Below are 25,278 nucleotides of genomic sequence, written 5' to 3'. Positions count from 1 at the left end.
GGAGCGAAGCTAGTACGAATCGGATCATGGGGCATGAGGTCGATCAGGCTCGTCAAGTTCATACGGATTCTTTATCTCAGAACCCAGTAGCCGGTGCTTCGAGATCGGAAGACAGGGGCGACCAACAGAACTTTGAGGTAAGTGATAATCATTCTATGTCTTTTCACGAAGAAGTCAGGGATACGATAAATTTGGGAAAAGTTGTGGGAGTTGATTTGGGAAACCACATTGATCTGGTTAATGAGACTGTCAGGAAGGAAGGAATGAATGTTGTGGAACCATGAATTTCATGTCTCTTAATCTTAGGGGTATTGCTGGGGAGGCGAAAGCTGTTTGGGTCAGGAATTTACGGGTGTCTAACAAAATCAGTATGATTGCTTTTCAAGAAACTATGGTCAATTCTGTTCAAAGATCTTTGATTTCGAAATATTGGGGCAACAATAATTTTGAATATGTTTGTTCGGCTTCGGAGGGTTTATCGGGCGGTCTAGTTTGGATTTGGGATCCTAAGATCTTCAAGCTGGAGTCCAGTATTCAACAGAGATTTTATATTTTGTTAAAGGGTTCGGTGGTCGGAAGCGGGGAGCCGATCAATCTTATCAATGTGTATGCTCCCCAAAATACGGCGTCAAAACTGCAGTTATGGGGAGAGCTCTCGAACATTATTGACCACTCGCTGGGGAAGTGGGTTATTGTTGGGGATTTTAACGCGGTCAGATATAGTGAAGAAAGGAAGCGTTCGAAATTCAAACCGGTGTGTGCTTCAAACTTTAATAACTTTATTGATGATAACGGGTTGATTGAGTATCCGATGCAAGGAAGGAAATTTACGTGCATAAGAGAGAATGGTAAGAAACTAAGCAAGTTAGACCGTTTCTTGGTGTGCCCGGATTTTTTTAATAAGTGGCCCTCCGCATGTGTTAGAGCGGTGTCCAATCGTTTTTCCGATCACTGCCCAATTTTTTTAGAGTTGGTCAGTCTTAATTACGGCCCTCGGCCGTTTAGAGTCTACAATTCTTGGATTGGGAAGCAAGGATTTGAGGAGTCTGTTCAAGCGGCAGTTGAGGGTATGCAGCATTTTGACCCTCCTGATTCCTTCCTTATGACCAAATTTGCTCGGATCAGGGAGGCTCTTAAAGCATGGAGAGATGAGTTCTTGGAAAAGGAGAGGGAAAGTGAATCTTTGGCTCTTTCTGAGATGGAAAAATTGGAATTAGAAATGGAATTGAGGGAGCTTTCGGAAGAAGAAGAATGGGTTTTGTCGGAAAATAGGAAAATTATTAAAGAGATCGACGACAGAAAAAGAGCAGACATTAAACAAAAAGCGCGATTAAAGTGGGCCATTGACGGTGACGAGAACTCAAAATTTTTTCACGCTATGGTCAACAATAGGAAAGCATCGAACAACATCCATGGCCTTTCTATCGAGGGGGAGTGGTGCACCAAACCGGTTAGAGTTAAAAAAGAGATCTTTAATTTTTTCCGGGACAAATTCAAAGAAAGCAATATGCAAAGGCCGCCGTTACAGTGCAATAATATTAAAAGGATTTCTATAGAGGAAGGTAATATGTTAGTTGAGCCGTTTTCTGAGATTGAAATCAAAAATGCTGTGTTCGAATGCGGTGACGATCGGGCCCCTGGCCCGGATGGGTTTAACTTCAGATTCATTAAACACTTTTGGGAAATTTTCAAAGAGGATTTTAATAGAATTTTTGATTGGTTTTTCAATCATGGTGATATTAGTGATGGTTGTGGTGCGTCTTTCATTGCTCTAATTGCCAAAATTCCGGACCCGGTGTCGCTCAATAACTATAGGCCAATCAATTTGATCGGAGTGATTAGTAAGGCGATCTCTAAAGCTTTGGCGAATAGGATGAGATTGGTCCTGGAGGGTGTTATTTCGGACTCCCAATCGGCTTTCCTTAAAGGCAGGTACATCCTAGACGGTCCCCTAATCATCAATGAGATCATTTCTTGGATTAAAAAGAGTAAGAAGAAAGCGTTTTTTCTTAAGATAGATTTCGAAAAAGCGTACGATAACGTAAATTGGAACTTTGTGTTAAGTATTTTATCCCAAATGGGATTTCCGGAGCGGTGGTGTAAGTGGATAAGGGGTATTCTCAAATCTGCGTCTTCGTCGGTCCTTGTTAACGGGGCGCCTACGTTTTTATTCAGATGTGGTAAGGGTATGAGGCAGGGAGATCCGCTCTCGCCCTTCCTTTTTCTAGTGGTTATGGAGGCTTTGTCGTGTATGATCAATAGTGCCAAAAATGCTGAATTAATAAATGGCATTGTCACTCCTAACGAAGGGCCGTCCTTGTCCCATCTTCTTTACGCGGACGATTCTATTGTTATGGGTGAATGGGCAAAATCTGAAGTGGTTAATATTGTGAGAGTGTTGCGTTGTTTCTACATTTGTTCAGGCCTTAAAATCAACATTGACAAGTCCAACCTTTATGGTATCGGCGTGGAATCGAACGAAGTTTCAGAAATGGCTAATGTGGTGGGTTGTAAGTCAGATTTTTTTCCTTTTAAATACCTTGGTCTAAAGGTTGGGGCGAACATGAATCGGATCACCAATTGGCAACCGGTGTACGATATCTTTCGCAATCGGCTGGCTAGTTGGAAATCTCATCTGCTCTCGATTGGTGGAAGGGTTGTTATTATCAAATCCGTGTTGGAAAGTTTGCCGTGCTATTACTTCTCTTTGTACAAAGCCCCGAAGAAGGTTATCTCAGATTTAGAGTCAATGGTGAAGAAGTTTTTATGGGGAGGATCGACTGAAGAAAAAAAGATGCACTGGGTTAAATGGGGATTGGTGTCGACGCCTAAAAAAGAGGGAGGTTTGGGTCTCAACAAGCTTTCCGATATTAACCTTTCTCTTTTGTCTAAGTGGGGGTGGCGGTTTAAAACGGAGAGCAACAGTTTATGGCGAAAGGTTATCGACGCCTTACACGCAACTCGGGTTGGGTGGGATGGTTTTCCGATTAAGAAATCCTTGAATGGTGTTTGGAAGAATATTGTAAAGGTGCTGAATTGTGTCAAAGTTGGGGACCTCGCTCTTAAAAACCACATTAAGGGAGACATCGGGAATGGAAACAGTATATCGTTCTGGTTGGATTCTTGGATCACGGACCAGCCCCTCAAGGTTCTTTTTTCGGATCTCTTTCGCTTGGAGGCTGTTAAAAAATGTATTGTTGCTGACCGTGTTATAAGTAATGGGTCGGATGCTCAATTCTCGTGGAACTGGAAGGAAGACCTGGCGGTTTTAGGCTTGTCTGATCGATTTTTGCAGCTCAGCGATTTGGTGGCGCAGGTTCGGTTAGTTGACAGAGCAGATAAGTGGACTTGGTCCCCTCAGCACGACGGTAGCTTCTCTGTCCGATCGGTCAAATCTTTGCTTAATTCTGTTAGGACCTCGGACAATAATTTCGTCATGGAATGGTGTGATTGGCTCCCGGATAAGTGCAACATTCACATTTGGAGAGCGGAAAAAGAAAGAATCCCAACTAGGCTCGCCTTAAGGAAAAGGAACGTTTTTTTCGAAGTCTCAAGTTGCCCACTATGCTCCTCGGCTGATGAATCGGCTGAACATCTGTTCACTGCTTGTTCTACTTCCGCGGTTGTTTGGAACGGTATTAGTATATGGTGCAAAATCCCTTTCATTTATGCATTCACGATTCAAGATCTTCTCGAACTCCATAAGACTCTTTCAGTTTCGGTCAAAAAAAAGGAGGCTATTCACGGAATCGTCATCTTAGTTTGTTGGTGTCTCTGGCGCGCGAGAAATAAGTTCATTTTCGAAAATATCCCGGTCAGGATTGATAGGATTTTGAGTGAAGTTAAAGCCTTAGGTTTCTTATGGTTTTCTAACAAATCTAGATATAAAGGTATTAGATGGGAAGAATGGATGTCCTTTGTAAATATGTAAGTTGTTTGTTGTTTGGGGTCGGCCCGGTTTGGGTCGGCTTGGTGTGAATGAAGTTTACTTTTCAAAAAAAAAAAAAAAAAGATAAGAATCTCAAAAGAAGAGATTGAAACTGTTGGCCGTTATTGCCCCATGCTAAAAAAAATCAAAGTGAATCAAAGAGGATATATCGGGTCTTTAACGAGATATAATGAGATAGCCATAGCTATTGGACAAAACTTGCTTGGGATAAGGCACCTTGAACTCATTGGAAACAAGATGACCAATTTGGGGTTGCGTGTGATTCTCGATAACTGTCATCACCTTGAAACACTTGACTTGCGTGAATGCTTTCGCATTGATCTTAAGGGAGATCTTGGGAAACAATGTTCTAAACAGATTAAATATCTTAAACTTCCCAATGATTCTCTTGAAGACTACCCTTATATTTATGTAACAAAGAGTGAGTATTTTGACTATTACTACGGTATCCCTATGACTCTTACTTAATACATAAGAGTAAGCTTTTAAAGGCAGATTGCAGGCCTTCTTGATACCAGTTTTGGTTATTGTATTCTTCTCTAGGCAGCAGTACGTTTATTTTCTCTTATGCTTTTGTTAAATTATTGGAGTGACTTTTTGGCTTTCTTTGTAACGCTCTCTACCATTTCTATATTGTTTTCTTATTTGTGCTTAACTTAGCGTGGGGTTTTAATGGTTTAATACTCTCTTGAAAGAGACCAAGTTTTTTCATACTTCACGGTTAGTTTAATGGGTGTTTTATTATTAACCATGGGTTTACTCAATTTTTTAACTAAATATTAAGTTTGAACGAACTGGTTTAAAATGGAGCTGTATCAAATATGGTTTTTGGTTTGAATTGGTTTTAAGTTTTAACCCACATCAAGTAACTTAGTCCTGGTTTTGCAAATTTTTAACTAAATCTACCCAAACTTGTAAACAAACTTAGGGGCTGTTTGGCAACATCTGAATCAATAAGTGCTGAATGAATAAGAGGTCTGAATGGGTAAGAGGCTCTGAACCAGTAAGTGCTGAACCAGTAAAGTGCTGTTTGGTTGCACATCTGAATGACCGTGTGAAATTACATTTTTACCCTCTACACAAAAACAAAAAAAAACATAAAAATGTCTACATTTTTACACTACAAAACTCAAGAAAATCACACACACACTGGACTTTCAAAACTCAAAAGCTCTCAAACCCCTTCCTCTGCTCTCTCTCTAGAACACCGGAGCTCCGGCAAGAACACCGGGGGAGCCGACGGTGGTCGGTGACCCCCTTTCTTCTCTTTCTTCTTCGATTACAGCCGCACACAGACCTCTCCTCTCTAATTAAACGAACGGCGGCAGCAGCGGTGATGGTGGTGTTACGAGACGATGATGCCGCTGTTGAAGATGATGATGATGCCGTTACCCAGCTCCGCGTTTGATGCTGCTAATGCCGTTACCCAGCTCCGCCGCACCGCCGCCGTACATGGTGGTGGTCGGCTGTATGCAAGAGGGGAGAGGGTTTCAGGGGTGTGGGTGTCTAGCCGGACAGAAGAAAGGGGAGCCGGAATCACGGCTCCGGTCGCCGGGAATTCTGATCGAGAGAGAGTTAAAGGGACGAGGGAGGGTGAAAGGGGGTAACACATGTCTTTTTTTTCATTCAGCATGTTCTAGTTGCTGAATGATTCAGCACTGAATCATTAAGAGGTTTGCCATTAAGAGGCACAACCAAACAGCTAACCTCTGTCCGAATAAGAGGTCCAACCTCTTAATGATTCATTAAGAGGCTTGCCAAACAGCCCCTTAGGGTGTAAGGGGCACTCATCTGAAGGGAGAGTGGCCTCTCTTACACACATCCAATCAGCATGCGCCACATCAACTCACCCCACATTCTCAATTTGATTGCGGCATTCGTCTCTTGGGGGACTTGTTTTTTTTTATTTTTTTAATTAAGTTGAAAAAATCAAAAAGAAAAAAAAGAAAAAAAAAAGGAAAATACTTGATTGGTTGAATCAATGGTGGGTCACCATCTCCTTCTCTCCCTACACATGCAGTGAACACCCACCGCTCCCCACTCCCGCTTATGCTCCTCGAGGGGTCGGCGACGGTGTTCCCGCTCGGGGACTCGCCTCACCGAACCCCTCCCCGCAAAGCGCCCCGTTCACCCTTATATACGTATGCATGTGCGCAGCGGATCCAGGAATTTTTCTATTGGGGTGCGGAAATTTTTAAAAAGTTTAGGCCACTTAGATATATAAATAAAAAATTCGGGTCGAGTCATGTAAAACAAAAAAATATTAAACCAAAATCTTTGAGTGTTCAACCATCAATATTCCTTAATTTTCAAGTTTTAAATTTCAACTTTTCAAAAGCTATACTAGAATCATATAATCAATAAGAGATTAAGAGACAACAAGCTCATCCTATAAAGACTAGAAACAACCCCAAATTACCTAAAACACAAAAAAGTTTAAATTTTTTTAACCTATCCTATTATCTCACGAGTCTTTAACAAAATCACATAAACATTAAAATAACCAAAAACAAAACACGTACTTGTTTGTGGCCGGAATTAAGCTATTCTTCGCTGGAATGTTGCAGTCGCTGTCGAGGTGGGGTGGGGTGTCGCAGGTCGCTGGAAGTGAGGTGAGGCAGAGTGTGGTCGTGAGTCGCACAAAGTTGGCAGTCGATTGGGTCTTTTTTTTGTAAATTGGACTAATTTTGTTTAATTAAAGTTGTATTTAGGTTGGGCTTGAATTGATACTAACTTATTGGGCTTGATGGAATGAATTCAAGTTTTATAAAGGGGTTAGTGGGCTAAATTGTTTACATAATTGGGTCGGGTTTCAATTAGTGTTCACAATTTTTTTTAGGCTAAATTGCACTAAGTTAAAGAAGGGCTTTATTGATGATGTGTGTGTAGGGGGGGGGGGGGCATTGAAGGAGATGAGACTTCATACCATACCCTCTAAGTTAAAGAAGGGCTTTATTGATGATGTGGAACTGAGGTGGTACAATGGAGCTCCTAGGGGCTCATTCCGTATCTTATAGCCTTAGTATATAGCATGGTAGTTTTGAAATTTATCGAATCAGAACTTATTCGTTGATTCATTTCTTCGTAGCCTTAGGTGAAATCCTATTATTCGTTGATTCGCTTTAAAATTTAATCAAAACCGATTAATTGCGGCATATAATTTATGGAGAAACAATCCTCCGCAACAGGCGAGGGTATTTCACTATTTTCAGTTATTAAATAATCCTAGTTTTTTTTTGTTTAAATTTATAATTTAAAAAAAACCACAATAATTAAAATGAAAAAGAGCCGGAAAAGTAATTTGAGAATATTATTTTGAACATCAAATAAACCATTGGGCGGTGGCATTAGTTCAACCGTTTGGCATGTTTGGGGTTGAGTTTTGAAGGAGATTTTTAGATTATTGAGTTTTGAAATCGTAAATAATCAGTTTTGAGTATTTGGGTAAAAAAATTAAAAAAATGATTATTAGCGTTTAGAAAGTTACAAAACGCAGTTTTCCAAAAGCAGCTCCCCTTACTCCAACACAAAGAAGTTCTCTAAAAATTGATTATTTGCGTTTGGAAAAAGGATTTTCACTTGTTTATTTTTTTAAATATATATTTGCCAAACACTTAAACAGTTGATTATCTAATTATTGTAATATCAAGCAACATAATTAATCCAAACACTATCTTTCAACATCACGTTTTGTTACAGTTAATTATCTGATTCTGATTATTCAAAACGCATAATCTATTTTCAAAACTCAACCCCAAACACCCTCTAAAGCCGCAACGATTAACAAAAACAAAGGTACCTTTCTCTCTTTCACGATTTATCATTTGCTTATATTAGTAATTATTAAAAGTTTTGATCGGTTATTTGTAGTTTATTGTCCTTTCTACTATGATTGTGGAAAACGCTATTTTTTGTGTTGCTTGTATTCTTCACTCTGCTTCGAATGTATGCATGTTATTCTTAAAAGCCGAAAGGGGGCATAATTGGTGTATTTGTTCGTTTTAGGGTATGTTTGGCAAAAAACTTTTAGGAGCTTCTAGCTTTTAAGAAAAAACTCATACCTAACAAAAAAACCTTATTTGGTTGAAGAAGCTTGAAGCTTTTAGGTTAGGAGGTTGAAGCTTTTGGTTAAACGCTCCTACTAGTAGTGTTTAGAATGAGCTACAAGCTTTTAGGAAAAAATTACTATTTTAACCTCTAAAGATAAACTTTTTAAATTTTTAGTTATGTATATTTTGGTCATTTTATAAATTTTATTAAAAACTTTAGCTACTTTGTCAAACATCAAACATATCTAAAAAGCTAGAGCTACCAGCTACCAGCCACAACTACATTTGCCAAACATACCTTAGTACCCAATGTGCACAATGTTTGTCCTTTGCTAGTGAAGACATTTTTTAGTTGCATGTTTCTCTTCCGTTCATGTTAGTTTACATGTAAATTGTTGGGGTTTTTTATTCTCAACATTTGGGGTGTTTGTTTTTTTAGAAAAACCTCTTGTGCGATCACGCGCAGACGTTTAGCTCTGCAGACCGTTTGTTTTTAGAAGACATTTCATTAACGCTATATTCCCGAGTTAACTTAACGAGAGAAAAGAAAAGAAAGTAAAGTGAGAAAGGAAAGGACCGGAAAGGAAAAAAAGATGTCTTTCCCACCAATGGCCACCTTGCCGCCACCACCACTCGCCGTCACCGTCGCGCCGCCACTCGCTGCCACCACCACCACCCATCGCCGCCGCCGACATCCACCACCGCCACCTATAACCACCCACAATCATTACGACCGACCACCACCACCACTCACCACTGATTTTATTACTCCGTTTTTCTTGCATACCGAACAATACAAAATAATAATTCATTTCATTCACACATGGTAACCAAACAAGACATGGAATGGTAATGATCTATTGCATTCCCTCGTCCATTCCATTAACTCGTCCATTCCATTCCTTCGTTAACAGACCCTTATGGGGCGTTTGGTTCGCGGAATGTGTAGGAATTGGAATTGGAATCCCTATGGGAATTGGAATTTGATGGATTCCTTTGAAATCCATAGATGTGTTTGGTTGATAAATGATTAATGGAATTAAAATTTAAAATACCGAAAAAGACAAAATTACCCTACTTATAAACAATTGGCAAAAGTTTTAAAAACAACTATCTTAAATAAAAATTCAAAAAAATCCAAAAAATTATAAAAAAAATATAAAAAAATTATAAAAATTTTAAAAAATTATAAAAATCATAAAAATTCAAAAAAATCCAAAAAGTTCAAAAGTATCAAAAAATAATAAAAAATAATAAAAAATCCAAAAAAATCTAAATAATCAAAATAATCAAAAAAATTTCTAAAAAATCAAAAAAATTCTAAAAAAAAATAATAAAAAATCCAAAAAATCCTAAAAATTCAAAAAATTTCAAAAAAAATCTACAAAATAATAAAAAATCCAAAAAATTCTAAAAAATAAAAAAAATTCTAAAAAATGATAAAAAAATCCAAAAAATTATAAAAAATCGAAAAAATTCAAAAAATTATATTTTTGAATTTTTGAATTTTTAGATTTTTTGGGATTTTTTTATTTTTTATTATTTTTTTTTGATTTTTTAGATTGTTTTTATTTTTAATTTTTTTTTGGTTTTTTAGATTTTTTGGGGTTTTTTAGTTTTTTTATTATTTTTTAGATTTTTTAGAATTTTTTTGATCCTTTAGGATTTTTTGGATTTTTTTTTTATTTTTTGGATTTTTTAGAATTTTTTTTTGTTTTTCTATAATTTTTTGGATTTTTTTATTATTTTTTTTATTTTTCAGAATTTTTTGGATTTTTTATTATTTTTTTCATTTTTTAAAATTTTACAGATTTTTTATTTTTTTTATTATTTTTTGGATTTTTGTTATTTTTTTGATTTTTAGAATTTTCATAATTTTTTGGATTTTTAGATGTTTTATTATTTTTTTGATTTTTTATTATTTTTTTATGTTTTAGAATTATTTTGATTTTTTAGAATTTTTTGGATTTTTTAGATTTTTTATTATTTTTTTTCTTTTTTAAAATATTTTGGATTTTTTATTATTTTTTTGATTTTTTAGAATTTTTTATTTTTTATTATTTTTTTGGATTTTTTAGAAATTTTTTGATTTTTTTATTATTTTTTGGTTTTTAGATAAAAATGAAAGAGGCAAGGGGTTATTTCCGTAACTTTGAAGACATTAATGTGGTTTTTTAAACTTTCATTTCAAATTTAGAAGGAATCTAAATTCCATTAAATAATTTGAAACTAATTTGTCCAACAAAACACACACAGGAATGAGGAATAAAATTCAAATTCTAATTCCCTTTAAATCCTATTAATTCCTGTCAACCAAACAGACCCTTAAAGAATTTAGCCTAGCTTTCCTTCTATTTCCTTTCTAGAACTCAAAACAAAACACAGACATCGGCCATGTTTGCCTTAGCTTTTCAGGAATGACTTATGACTTTTTGAAAAGTCAGGATGAAGTGACTTTTTGTAAAAGTCACTTTTCCCTCACATACACTCTCAATCCAAAGAGACTTTTTAAAGCTAAACATGCCCATCTCTTCCACCCCTCTCCTCCTCCCACATAATGTTTCGGCAAGACGGCAAGCACAATTCAAAATTGAGAAACGGTATATGTGGTTAGGGCATATATTTATTTACACACGCACTCTCTACAGCCGCTAGTCGTCACTTTCATCTCTCTCCGGTTACGCCACCGTCGCCGTCGACTACCGTCGTAAAGCCTCTTCCGGCGCGTCGCTCTGCCTCCATTGCTAGTGGCAGAAGTCATCTATTATCACCTCACCGAGTAATCTTCCAACTTATTCTTTCATGTTAAAATTTAGGGTTTCAATTAAATTATAACTGCTTATTATGTATCTGCATCTGTTGCTATAACTGATTCATAGATGATTTTCATATTCGGTTGGTATAATCTAGTCATTTATTCGATGATAGCAGATTAGTAGGGGATTATTTTTACAGATGAAATAGAAGTGATCTCATCTGCTCGTTTGTGCCTTTGAAATTTAGGTTATGCTAAAAAAATTGGAAGCCAGCAATTTTTTTTTATATGTTCAAATCAAAAGAGAAGAAAACCTCATTAGAGAATATTTCAATTGTTGGGGAAATGAGATCACAATACATCAAAATGATTCATTTAAGATGTGGTGAAGGCTGAAGTGCTCTGTTTGCAGATGTGGGGTTTTAAAAAGAGGTGAGATAATCAAACACTCTTTTTATTACACTCTCTGCAGACATTTGGTCCACCTCTTCTTGTGCAGACGTTTGCAGATGTGGTCCGCAGACTGCAGACGTTTTACATCTGTAAAAACAAACACCACCTTAGTTTCTTTTTGTTTAGTAGGCTTCTTACACCATGACATAGTATTCTTTTTATTATTTTTATATATGTTAAGTAGGAGAATGACATGTAATAATTTTTATTTGCTTTGTACATGCTAAAGTGATGGTGCCATCAAAATTGAATCTGAAGCAAGAAAAAAGGAACTGGTTGGATCTCCCATCCGATGTTACGGCCAATATACTTAACAGAATTGGTATGGTTGACATACTTGAGAACGCGCAGAAAGTGTGCACTGCTTGGCGTAAGATTTGCAAGGACCCTGCTATGTGGAGGGTCATCAATATGAACGACTTACGGGGAGCAATTGCAGAAGTCTCAGCTGATAAAATGTGTAAGCATGCCGTGGATAGAAGCCAAGGCCAGTTAGTTGATATCACCATTGTTTCTACTTATGATGCTGAACTTCATCTATATGTTGCTGATAGGTATGTGAGCTAACTGTGACTGAACTTTATGTGTATCTTAACAAACAAAATTGTTTTGCATTCACTTCTGGTTTTTTCCATCACATTGTTCTAAGTATATTGATTTACAAGTTGTATAACTAGAACTACATTAACATTTTTAGAGAATTTGTTTTTTTGGTATCATTTAAGATCTGTTTAGAAATACGCTGAAATCATTTTTTCTGTGTTTTTTAGATCTATAATAAACATGTAATCTGAAATTATGTAATAAAAATTTGAAGTTTATGCATAAAACATATGTTAAATCAATGTATATATTTGTAAAGCAAACATGTTTGTGATTCAACTTAAATTCTTGTTTGGCTGATTTTAGCTTTGTTTTACTGCTTTCTTGTGTTAAACCATTTGTTTAGTTTGTTATTTGCACTTTGTAACTATAGTATCCCTTTGACATTTTAAGGATGGTTGCTGAACTTGTTTCTTACCGATTATCTTTTGTTATAGTAAATGAAACTAGCCGACACATTTTAAGTTTTCTTGTATTTATGTTTTATCTTCTATATTGATTTTCAGCTTATAAATGTAAGTCGTTGTTCTGTAACAAAACATTCTTAGTGATTAATAGAGGACCAAGCTGAAAATAATATTTTCTTGTGCGATTCTTTTTTTAGATATGCACCATAAAGCGATGTTTCTTTATGATTGTTTCCGTTTATTTTACAGAACAAGTGAGCTCAGACGGCTTGAAATGGCACATCTATTTTTCTTTGGAAAGTTGACTACAGTTGCTTTGATGAAATATCCGTTGTTGGAGGAACTAAACCTTTACGAGATAAGAATCTCAAAAGAAGAGATTGAAACTGTTGGCCGTTATTGCCCCATGCTAAAAACACTCAAAGTGAATAAAAGAGGATATGAAGGGTCTTTAACGAGATATAATGAGATAGCCATAGCTATTGGACAAAACCTGCCTGGGATAAGGCACCTTGAACTCATTGGAAACAAGATGACGAATGTTGGGTTGCGTGTGATTCTCGATAACTGTCATCACCTTGAAACACTTGACTTGCGTGAATGCTTGTACATTGACCTTGAGGGAGATCTAGGGAAACAATGCTCTAAACAGATTAAATATCTAAAACTTCCCAATGATTCTCTTGAAGACTACCCTTACATTTATTTAACAGAGAGCGAGTATTTTAACGATGACTATTACTATGTTGATGCCTATGAAGTTTCTACATAGAAGTAAGCTTTTAAAGACAGATTGCAGCTCTTCTTGATTTTGGAGTCTAAATGATGGTTATTATGATCTACAAACAGTTGAGTCGGTTTCCATGAAAAATAGCTTACTAGAAACACATGTTTGATTGCCTTTGTTGATACCATTTTTGGTTATTCTATTTTTGAAACTGCAGCTGCTGTTTACTGCAGTACGTTAATTTACTCTTATGCTTTTGTTAAATTATTGGAGTGACTTTTTGGCTTTCTTTGTAATGCTCTAAACAGCTCTCTACCATTTCTTTATTGTTGTGCTTAACTTAGTGTGGGGTTTTAATGTTTCATACTCTCTTGAAAGAGACCAAGTTTTTTCATACTTCACGGTTAGTTTAATGGGTGTTTTATTATTAACCATGGGTTTACTCACTTTCGTAACTGAATATGAGGTTTGGACGAACCGATTTAAAATGGAGCTGAATATAAAATTTGGTTTTTGGTTTGGTTTGGTTTTAATTTTTAACCCAGATCAAGTAACTTAGTCAGTCCTGGTTTTGCAAATTTTTTACTAAATCTACCCAAACTTGTAAAACAAACTTATATACGTATGCATGAGCGCACAAGCGCCTACTTATGTGTATTTATATGTATAACTTTTTCATATCATTTGCATTTGCTGTCTGACTGACCAGAGAACTTTCTCTATGGGTTTGGTATCTATCATTTACTCGTTCACGATCTCTTTCTGTTTAGTTGTTGAAGAATCGCAGCTGGCAAATTCATGTCTTGGTTGGCAGAGATAAAACATGCAGATGCAATCCAGTCCATCAATCAAAACTCTTGGCTTTGGTTGTTGCATGAAATTTCAACATCTTTGAAGTAACTAATCAAATATCTTCATCCAAATTTAATCTAATTCCCATTTTTTATTGCATATCTTTTCACGATTTACCGGTGTTTATACCTCTGATTACAAGAAAAAAACCCGAATTTCTTCATCAGTGGCTTCCAGCCACCATTAATTTTTCATTTATTCTTTTTGGACTAAATTGCCATTTTAGTCCCTGTGGTTTGGGCCATTTTGCCAGTTTAGTCCAAAGGTTTCATTTTTAACATCTGGATCCAAAAAGGTTTAATCGTTGCCATTTTGGTCCAACTGACTTAACTCCATCCATATCTGTTAAAGCTGCCAAGGGCATTGTCATTTCATTTTGGTCAAACTGACTTAACTCCATCCATATCTAACAAAAATGCCTTGGCAGCTTTAACAGATATGAATGGAGTTAAGTCAGTTGGACCAAAATGGCAACGATGAAACCTTTTTGAATCCAGATGTTAAAAATGAAACCTTTGGACTAAACTGGCAAAATGGCCCAAACCACAGGGACTAAAATGGCAATTAACTCTTCTTTTTGGCTCAATTTTCATGTTTTTAAATCCAACACTTGAGACCCAGAAATTGCTCTTAGGTAAGTATTGTGAATTGTGATTACTTATTTCATTTCCCAATCAAAGAAGCAACTGTTGCTCAGTTATTTTGTTCAGTCACAAGACCGCCAATCAACAAATTGATTACATTGGCTAAACAAAACTAATCAACAAATTGGTTACCCTATTCACAACTGAATTAATACGGTATCAGTGTGGTTCGTGACGATGTCGCTATATTTAGACATTTGTTTTAAAGTGAATGATATGCACAAAAGAGATATTGAAAACCATATAACGATTATCGATACGGTCTTAATAACAAGGGCTAACTTTGTACAATAGTAACAAAGTTTCAAAAGTGTTCTAATTAGGTCACTCATAATTTTTTTTGTTCCAATTAGGTCATTCAAGTTTCATTTGATGTTTCAATTCTAGATGTTTTACCTAAATAGAAGGTCATCCATCCTACATGGCATTTCTTTAGGTTTTTTATTTAAAAATTTGTTGACATGGCATATAAATGCCAAATGGATTAGAAAAAAAATGCGAAATAGGTTTAAAAATTTTTAAAAAATTGTAGAAAAGTTAAAAAAGTGCAGAAAAAAATTAAAAAAATGTCATTTTTTTTCAAAATCTCTAAAAAGTTGCTACGCCGACGATCATCGGCACCACAGAGATACACGAGTGGCGGTCATGCCCCGATAAAAAAGAACTCAAGCAACTCATGCCCCGATAAAAAAGAAAATTGTTGCTAAGCCGACGATCATCGGCACCACGGAGATACACGAGTGGCGGTCACCGTGGTGAGCCGTTAAGACTGCACGTTTGATATTAATCAACTTCTTGCATAACTCACTGCCATTGCTTCCAAGAAACAATTTATTGGAGCAAAGCATTCACACATTCACCATGTACTTTGTTATGTATTTTCCTATTTAAGTTATATCAATATGTATTTTCCAAGAAACAAAATTTATTGGAGCAAAGCATTCACACATGCTGTATCATCATAAATGATTATATTTGTATAATAATGATGCACTTGTAACTATAAAACATGTGAAGAACCCGTCCTCAGTATGCATGTTAAGTGTAAATGAAGTTATGATCAGTTTCAATTCTAGATTACCTATTGTTCGATTGGTACTGAACAGTCGAACGCTTGATCAACATTGGTTGCTGACGATTGTTCTTGATTCGCCATCGTTAAAGCTTTCCCTCTCCACGCAAATCGCCGAAACTCAGCCGAAACGAGATCTGAATCTCGTTCGAAACACAAACCGGCAGCGAATAACGTAGAATCACGTACGAATGAGGGTAGGGTTTACAATTGTTATTTGTTTGATTTGATTTGATTCTACGATTTGTAATATTTGATCATTTTGGGTTTTTATTTTTTTTATTTATTATATTTCTTTTATTTGATTCCATCTCATCATGTTTAAAAAAAAGTTAAATAAATGCCATGTAGGACTATGACCTGCTATTCAGGTAAAATATCTAGCATTAGAACACCAAAATAAAGTAGAATGATCTAATTGGAACAATAAATTTTATTAGTGACCTAATTGGAACACTCCTAAAACTTCATTACTATTCTGTGGCATATTCCCTAATAATAACAATACTAATACAGATGATAAAAACAATAAAAACGATTACCGTCTTTGATGGTAACAAAACAATATAGGTACCGATGCCGGTATTCGCTCGATTCATGAGGCTTCTAAGTTATTATTCAAAGCGTGATGTGGTGGGAATTTGGACGGGTTTGGTTCGGTTCATGAAGGTGTATCGCTATGGTATTGTCATTTGGTTTAATGTCAATAATATGCACAAAAGTATATTCTTTAACTTGAAAACCATACAACGAATACTAGTATCGGTTCTAAAAATGAATAAACCGGTTCCGATAATAATAACAAAACGATATCCGTAAAAGTTTCTAGTTAGTTAATATTTATGAAAATATAAAAAATGCATTATTGTCAAATGGGTTTAAAATGAATTAATAGTGATACCACGTCACTGCGTGGACTACGCTGGAAATCTGCTTCCACGTCCACAACAAATATTTTATAAGGAGTTGGTTCATCATCAATTAATGCAATCAATATACATACCAATCATCGTTGTCACTGTTGTAACCTCCGTCGTAGTGAGTCGCTTTTTTTACTTAGGGTGAGGGTATGGTTAGTCACTCTAGGGTGATTGAGTGATTCTCTACCCAATAATATTATGCCATGTCAACTCATTCTACTCCCTGTTTTGCACTCAATCACTGGGTATGGTTAATTACTCTAGGGTGTTTGAGTGATTCTCACTTTTGATTGGTTGTTCTCTCCTCTCTCCTCTCTCTCTTCCATCACTCTTCAATCACATTCAGTGACTACACACCGATTTTGGTAACCGCATACCCACTCACCGAAACCCTTCATTAGCGCGGTCTTGTCACCGCTCGGTGACGGTCGGGGTGTTACAAGACTGAACATATGCACTTCAACATATCTTTTCAAATCATATTGTTCCTCCATTAAAACAATCCCCTCAGTGCAGCCAAAGTCTAGAAACAATTAAGAACAACCAGATATTAAGATCTCTTAACAATTTTAGTTTGTAATGAAGTTTTACTAAAATTTGAGTAAGAAATTCTTCTAACAAAAATGCCTTTGGCAGCTTTAACAGATATGGATGGAGTTAAGTCAGTTGGACCAAAATGGCAACGATGAAACCTTTTTGGATCCAGATGTTAAAAATGAAATCTTTGGACTAAACTGCCAAATTGGCCCAAACCACAGGGACTAAAATGACAATTAACTCTTTATATTATTTGCATATGGTGTCTGATTGACCAGAGAACTTTCTCTATGGGTTCAGTATCTTTCATTTACTCTTTCGCAATCTCTTTAATCTTTAGTTGAAGAATCGCAGCTGGCAAATCAGTGGCGGACTCAAGAATTTTTCCTCTATAGGCGCGAAATATTTTTAAAAATTTTAGGCCGCCTAGATATATAAATAAAAAATTCGGGTCGGTTCAGGTCGGGCCAGGTCATGTAAAACAAATAAAAACATTAAACTCATCAATATTCCTTAAGTTTCAAGTTTTAAATTTTAACTTTTCAAACTCTATACTAGAATCATATAATCAACAAGAGATTAAGAGACAACAAACTCATCCTATAAAGACTAAAAACAACCCCAAATTACCTCAAAACACATAAAAGTTTAATTTTTTAACCTATCCTATAATCTCATAAGTCTTTAACAAAATCACATAAACATTAAAATAACCAAAAACAAAACACGTACTTGTTTATAGCCGGAATTAAGCTATTATTAGCCGGAATGTTGCAGTCGCCGTCGAGGTGGGGGTGTCGCAGGTCGCTGGAAGTGAGGTCATGCAGAGGGAGGGCGTGAGTCGCAAAAAGTTGGCAGTCGATTGGGTCTTTTTTTTTTGTAAATTGGACTAATTTTGTTTAATTAAAGTTGTATTTAGGTTGGGCTTGAATTGATACTAACTTATTGGGCTTGATGGAATGAATTCAAGTTTTATAAAAGGATTAGCGGGCTAACTTGTTTACATAATTGGGTCGGGTTTCAATCCGTGTTCACAATTTTTTATCTAACTCCTAAAATTTTTTTAAAGGGTGCGGCCGAAAATTTCAAAGGGGTGCGGTCGGAATTTTTCGCGAAAAATACCACTATTTTTTTTTTTTAAGGGTGCGGCCACCCACCCATCGCATAGGGTAGGTATGCCCCTGGGCAGAGATAGAATAGAACATGCAGATGCAATCCAGTCCATCAATCAAAACTCTTGGCTTTGGTTGTTGCATGAAATTTCAACATCTTTGTAGTAACTAATCAACTATCTTCATCCCAAATTTAATCTAATTCTCATTTTTATTGCATATCTTTTCACGATTCACCGGTGTTTATACATCTGATTACAAGAAAAAACCCGGAATTCTTCATCAGTGGCTTCCAGCCACCAACATTAATTTTTCATCTATTCTTTTTGGCTCAAATGTCATGTTTTTAAATCCAATACTTGACCCAGAAATTGCTCTTAGGTAAGTATTGTGAATTGTGATTACTTATTTCATTTTCCAATCAAAGGTCACTTTTGTTGCTCAGTTATTTTGTTTAGTCACAAGACCAGCCAATCAACAAATTGGTTACATTGGCTAAACAAAACTAATCAACAAATCGGTTCCCCTATTCACAACTGAAGTCAGACGGTATCAGTGTGGTTCGTGATGATGTCGCTATATTATGACATTTGTTTTAAAGTCAATTATATGCACAAAAGAGACATTGAAAACCATATAAACGATTATCGATACGGTCTTAATAGCAACAGTACTGACACAGATGTCGATAAAAACAATAAAAACGATACCGGTTTTGATAGTAACAAAACAATATAGGTACCGATGCCGGTATCCACTTGATTTATGAGGCTTCTAAGTTAAAATTCAAAGCGTGATGTGGTGGGAATTCGGATGGGTTTGGTTCGGTTCACGAAGGTATATCGTTATGGTATAGTCATTTGGTTTAATGTCAATAATATGCACAAAAGTATATTCTTTACATTGAAAACTATACAACGAATACTAGTACTGGTTCTATAAATGAATAACGATACCGGTTTCGATAATAACAACGATATCCGTAAAGTATTTGTTCTGTTTTCAATCGTTTTAGTTTCCCAGTGTGCACAATGCTTGTCCTTTGCTAGTGAAGTAGTAATATTTTAGTTACAGGTTTCTCTTCTGTTCATGTTAGTTTACATGTAAATTGTTAGGGTTTTTTATTCATTTTATTATTTTTATATATGTTAAGTAGGTGAATAACATGTAATGCTTTTCGTTTGCTTTGTACATGCTAAAGTGATGGTGCCATCAGAACTGATTCTGAAGCAAGAAAAAAGGAACTGGTTGGATCTCCCATCCGATGTTACATTCAATATACTTAACAGAATTGGTATGGTTGACATACTTGAGAATGCGCAGAAAGTGTGCACTGCTTGGCGTAAGATTTGCAAGGACCCTGCTATGTGGAGGGTCATCAATATGAACGACTTACAGGGAACAATTGCAGAAGTCTCAGCGGGTAAAATGTGTAAGAATGCTGTGGATAGAAGCCAAGGCCAGTTAGTTGATATCACCATTGTTTCTACTTATGATGCTGATCTTCATCTATATGTTGCTGATAGGTATGTGAGCTAACTGTTTAGTTTGCTATTTGCACTTTGTAACTATAGTATCCCTTTGACATTATGCACCATAAAGTGATGTTTCTTTATGATTGTTGAACTTGTTTCTTAGAAGTTAGAACCATTTCTTTTTTTAGATATGCACCATAAAGTGATGTTTCTTTATGATTGTTTCCGTCCAGATCAAGTCAGCTCAGACGGCTTGAAATGGCACATCAATTCTTCTATGGAAAGTTGACTACAGCTGCTTTGATGAAATTTCCATTGTTGGAGGAACTAAACCTTTACAAGATAGAAATCTCAAAAGAAGAGATTGAAACTGTTGGCCGTTATTGCCCCATGCTAAAAACACTCAAAGTGAATCAAAGAGGATGGAGATTGTTTAATGCTGATGAAGGATCTTTAACGAGATATAATGAGATAGCCATGGCTATTGGACAAAACTTGCTAGGGATAAGGCACCTTGAACTCATTGGAAACAAGATGACGAATGTTGGGTTGCGTGTGATTCTCGATAACTGTCATCACCTTGAAACACTTGACTTGCGTGAATGCTTTTACATTGATCTTAAGGGAGATCCTAGGTAAACAATGTTCTAAACAGATTAAAGATCTTAAACTTCCCAATGATTCTCTTGAAGACTACCGTTATATTTATGTAACAGAGAATGAGTATTATGACGATGACTATTACTACGCTGATCCCTATGATATTTATTAATACATAAGAGTAAGCTTTTAAAGACAGATTGCCGGCCTTCTTGATTTTGGAGTGTAAATGGATGGTTATTATGATCTATTAGACAAATAGCTTTTTTTTAAGCTGCAGCTGCTGTTTCCTGCAAGAACTTTTTATCTTTTGACTCATGGTAATCTTCTCTAGGCAGTACGTAATTTACTCTTATGCTTTTGTTAAATTGTTGGAGTGACTTTTTGGATATCTTTGTAATGCTCTAAACAGCTCTTAACCATTTCTTTATTGTTTTCTTATTTGTGCTTAACTTAGTGTGGGGTTTTAATGTTACGGTTAGTTTAATGGGTGTTTTATTAACCATGGGTTTACTCAATTTTGTAACTGAATATTAAGTTTAAACGAACTGATTTAAAATGGAGCTGTATCAAATATGGTTTTTGGTTTGGTTTGGTTTGGTTTTAAGTTTTAACCCAGATCAAGTAACTTAGTCCTGGTTTTGCAAATTTTTAACTAAATCTACCCAAACTTGTATACAAACTTATATACGTATGCATGTGCGCACACGTGCCAACTTATGGGTATTTATATGTATATTTTTTTCATATTATTTGCATTTCCTGTGTGACTGACCAGAGAACTTTCTCTATGGGTTCAGTATCTATCATTTACTCTTTCGCGATCTCTTTCTCTTTAGTTGTCGAAGAATCGCAGCTTGCAAATTCATGTCATGGGTTGGCAGAAATAAAACATGCAGATGCAATGCAGTCCATCAATGAAAACTCTTGGCTTTGGTTGTTGCGTGAAATTTCAACATCTTTGAAGTAACTAATCAAACATCTTCATCCCAAATTTAATCTAATTCTCATTTTTATTGCATATCTTTTCACGATTCACTGGTTTTTATACATTTGATTACAAGAAAAAACCCCCCGAAATTCTTCATCAGGGGCTTCCAGCCACCAACATTAATTTTTCATCTATTCTTTTTGGCTCAAATGTCATGTTTTTAAATCCAACACTTGAGACCCAGAAATTACTCTTAGGTAAGCATTGTGAATTGTGATTACTTATTTCATTTTCCAATCAAATGTCACTTTTGTTGCTCAGTTATTTTGTTCAGTCACAAGACCAGCCAATCAACAAATTGGTTACATTGGCTAAACAAAACTAATCAACAAATCGGTTACCCTATTCACAACTGAATTCAGACGGTATCTGTGTGGTTCATGACGATGTCGCTATATTATGACATTTGTTTTAAAGTCAATGATATGCACAAAAGAGACATTGAAAACCATATAAACGAATATCAATACGGTCCTACGGTCCTAATAATAACAATACTGGCACCGATGTCGATAAAAACAATAAAAACGATTACTGACACCGGTTCTGATAGTAACAAAACAATATAGGTACCAATGCCGGTATCGCTCGATTCATGAGGCTTCTAAGTTAATATTCAAAGCGTGATGTGGTGGGAATTCGGACCGGTTTGGTTCGGTTCATGAAGGTATGTCGCTATGGTAAGTCATTTGGTTTAATGTCGATAATATGCACAAAAGTATATTCTTTACATTGAAAACCATACAACAAATACTAGTACCGGTTCTAAAAATGAATAACCATACCGGTTTCGATAATAATAACAAAACTATATCCGTAAAGGTTTCTAGTTAATTAATATTTATGAAAATATACATATAAAAAATGCATTATTGTCAAAAGGGTTTGAAATGAAATAATGGCCACGACACTGCGTGGACTCCGCTGGAAATCTGCTTCCACGTCCACAACAAATATTTTATAAGGAGTTGGTTCATTCATCTTCAATTAATGCAATCAATATACATACCAACTTCAACTCAATCATCGTTGTCACTACTGTATCTTATACTCCGTCGTCGTGACTCCCTTCCTTTACTTATAATTCTTTTTTATTTCTTTCTTTCCACAGTGTCTGAATTTGGATTATGATGATCTATATATCTAGGAATGCACCAAAGCTACAAATCTTACAGAAAATCAGTAACTCCAGTTTATTTGAAATTATTATTATAATCGTTCAGTTAATCACTATAATAGTAGTTTGATATCAGGGTTTATTCGTACAACTCATGAGCCCATTGTAATCTATCGAGTTTCAGCATTGAGTTTTAACATTATTAGCTGGGAAAGCATGAATAATGACAGCAGAAGCATTAACAGCACTAATATGAAGGTCCATTATTAAGCTTATAATTTATAAATAATGCCATCAAGATAAGACCATGTCAAGTTGTCAACGCAAATGGACTACAGGGGTAGATTTGATCTTTTGTGGGTCTTAGTTCATTTAATTTGTATAGACAATTAATTCTGAACAAATAATTGAGCCAAACCTTATTCTGTCTCAACCTGCACAACTATTTACTGAAACGGGAGACTGTAAAACACATCGATGAGGGCTTTAACACGACTTCTGTTCTTTTCTAGTGCTTTATTCTCAGTTTTGTTGAATTCTGCTGCATTAGACACCATAAATACAGGTCAAGCACTCCGAGACAATGATATGCTTGTTTTGGCTGGTGAAACGTATGAGTTGGGCTTCTTTAGCCCCGGTAACTCCAACAACCGATACTTGGGGATATGGTTCAAGAAAATATCTCCACAGACAGTTGTATGGGTTGCTAACAGAAAAACTCCACTCACCAGTACCACAGGTGTGCTCAAAGTCAATAGCAATGGAATGCTACTGCTTTTTAGTGGCAATAATACCGTGATTTGGTCTTCCAATTCATCGGTATCTCTTGGTAATGCTCCCGTTGTAGCAAAGCTTCTCGATCCTGGGAACCTTGTTGTGTGTGACGATAGTAGCACTGACGAAGATTTCGTTTGGCAAAGTTTCGATCACCCAACCGACACATTGCTAGCGGGAATGAAATTCGGGAAGGATTTGGTAACAGGCGTAGACAGGTACTTGACGTCGTGGAAAAGTATGGATGATCCTTCTCCAGGTCTGTATGTAAGTTAATTGGATGGATACGAACGGATATCCACAAGTGTTTCAAAAGCGAGGTTCGGTTTTACAATTGAGGTTTGGACCGTGGACTGGTGTACGATTTAGCGGTTTTCCCAGTAAGCCAAATCCTATCTACACGTATGATTTTGTCTTCAATGAAAAGGAAGTATATAGTATATTTCATCTTATTAATAACTCAATTATGTCGAGGGTGTATCTAAGTTCGGAAGGCAACGAAATGCGCTTGAACTGGATTGATCCCGCACAAGGTTGGATGCCGTATCTGGTCACAACGGTTGATATGTGCGCCCAATATGGACTCTGTGGTGCATATGGAATCTGTAACATCAACAGTTCTCCTGCATGCAGTTGTATGGAAGGGTTTGAACCAATATTTCCAGTGCAATGGATTGCAGGAAATTGGTCAGGTGGCTGTCAACGTGAAAAATCGTTAAATTGTGGGAATGAGGATGCGTTTCGAAAACTTTCAGGTGTGAAATTGCCAGATACCCGACATTCATGGTATGATCTGCGCACGGGCTTAAGAAAAATAGCAGTGAAGCGGTTGTCGGAAACTTCTACGCAAGGACTTGACGAGTTTATGAATGAGGTTAGATGTATTCACCGGCTTCAGCACCGAAATCTAGTGAAGCTTCTGGGATTCTATGCTTAAAAACATGAAATCATGTTGATTTATGAATACATGCCCAACAGAAGCCTTGATACATTTTTATTTGGTAAGAATATCTTTGAATGAGGTGCTCATTACATCCCAATGAACAAGATTGATCAATGTACTGTGACACAATTAACTTCACTATTTAATTCTGTGCAGATGAGACCAAAAGTTCAATGCTTGATTGGACTAAACGATTGATCAATGTACTGTGACACAATTAACTGTAACCTCCGTCGTAGTGAGTCGCTTTTTTACTTAGGGTGAGGGTATGGTTAGTCACTTTAGGGTGATTGAGTGATTCTCTACCCAATAATATTATGCCATGTCAACTCATTCTACTCCCTGTTTTGCACTCAATCACTGGGTATGGTTAATTACTCTAGGGTGTTTGAGTGATTCTCACTTTTGATTGGTTATTCTCTCCTCTCTCCTCTCTCTCTCTTCCATCACTCTTCAATCACATTCAGTGACTACACACCGATTTTGGTAACCGCATACCCACTCACCGAAACCCTTCATTAGCGCGGTCTTGTCACCGCTCGGTGACGGTCGGGGTGTTACAAGACTGAACATATGCACTTCAACATACCTTTTCAAATCATATTGTTCCTCCATTAAAACAATCCCCTCAGTGCAGCTAGCCAAAGTCTAGAAACAATTAAGAACAACCAGATATTAAGATCTCTTAACAATTTTAGTTTGTAATGAAGTTTTACTAAAATTTGAGTAAGAAATTCTTCTAACAAAAATGCCTTTGGCAGCTTTAACAGATATGGATGGAGTTAAGTCAGTTGGACCAAAATGGCAACGATGAAACCTTTTTGGATCCAGATGTTAAAAATAAAATCTTTGGACTAAACTGCCAAATTGGCCCAAACCACAGGGACTAAAATGACAATTAACTCTTTATATTATTTGCATATGGTGTCTGATTGACCAGAGAACTTTCTCTATGGGTTCAGTATCTTTCATTTACTCTTTCGCAATCTCTTTAATCTTTAGTTGAAGAATCGCAGCTGGCAAATCAGTGGCGGACTCAAGAATTTTTCCTCTATAGGCGCGAAATATTTTTAAAAATTTTAGGCCGCCTAGATATATAAATAAAAAATTCGGGTCGGTTCAGGTCGGGCCAGGTCATGTAAAACAAATAAAAACATTAAACTCATCAATATTCCTTAAGTTTCAAGTTTTAAATTTTAACTTTTCAAACTCTATACTAGAATCATATAATCAACAAGAGATTAAGAGACAACAAACTCATCCTATAAAGACTAAAAACAACCCCAAATTACCTCAAA

The 25,278-nt window shown here is 36.1% G+C and overlaps 4 protein-coding genes across 5 annotated transcripts; all 4 read left to right on the top strand.

Annotated features, from left to right (window-relative positions):
* The first annotated feature begins 10,507 nt into the window (after window positions 1-10,507).
* Window positions 10,508-13,286, top strand: LOC110904678 (putative F-box/LRR-repeat protein 23). 2 transcript variants are annotated; one of them, XM_022150522.2, is made up of 4 exons: window positions 10,508-10,777; window positions 11,002-11,185; window positions 11,436-11,760; window positions 12,466-13,286. In XM_022150522.2, exons 3-4 carry the CDS (start codon window positions 11,438-11,440, stop codon window positions 12,986-12,988), a joined length of 846 nt encoding a protein of 281 aa, XP_022006214.1. In that variant the 5' UTR covers window positions 10,508-10,777; window positions 11,002-11,185; window positions 11,436-11,437; the 3' UTR covers window positions 12,989-13,286. The 2 variants fall into 2 exon arrangements, with proteins under 2 accessions (XP_022006214.1, XP_022006213.1); XM_022150521.2 differs by lacking the exon at window positions 11,002-11,185 and having other exon boundaries at window positions 10,509-10,777.
* Window positions 13,287-19,283: 5,997 nt separating this feature from the next.
* On the top strand, window positions 19,284-20,194 carry LOC110907727 (putative F-box/LRR-repeat protein 23). The gene is made up of 2 exons (XM_022152665.1): window positions 19,284-19,606; window positions 19,789-20,194. Exons 1-2 carry the CDS (start codon window positions 19,284-19,286, stop codon window positions 20,192-20,194), a joined length of 729 nt encoding a protein of 242 aa, XP_022008357.1.
* A 2,546-nt stretch (window positions 20,195-22,740) lies between these two features.
* On the top strand, window positions 22,741-23,313 carry LOC110907726 (G-type lectin S-receptor-like serine/threonine-protein kinase At4g27290). The gene has a single exon (XM_022152664.1). It carries the CDS (start codon window positions 22,741-22,743, stop codon window positions 23,311-23,313), a length of 573 nt encoding a protein of 190 aa, XP_022008356.1.
* A 190-nt stretch (window positions 23,314-23,503) lies between these two features.
* Window positions 23,504-23,974, top strand: LOC110907725 (G-type lectin S-receptor-like serine/threonine-protein kinase At4g27290). Its single transcript, XM_022152663.1, has one exon. It carries the CDS (start codon window positions 23,504-23,506, stop codon window positions 23,972-23,974), a length of 471 nt encoding a protein of 156 aa, XP_022008355.1.
* The last annotated feature ends 1,304 nt before the right edge of the window (window positions 23,975-25,278 follow it).

The sequence above is a fragment of the Helianthus annuus genome, chromosome 14 (genome assembly GCF_002127325.2).
Source record: "Helianthus annuus cultivar XRQ/B chromosome 14, HanXRQr2.0-SUNRISE, whole genome shotgun sequence".
In the NCBI taxonomy this organism is placed as follows: domain Eukaryota; kingdom Viridiplantae; phylum Streptophyta; class Magnoliopsida; order Asterales; family Asteraceae; genus Helianthus; species Helianthus annuus.
The sequence above is the reverse complement of the archived record's forward strand: the minus strand, read 5'-3'. Positions and strand labels throughout refer to the sequence as shown.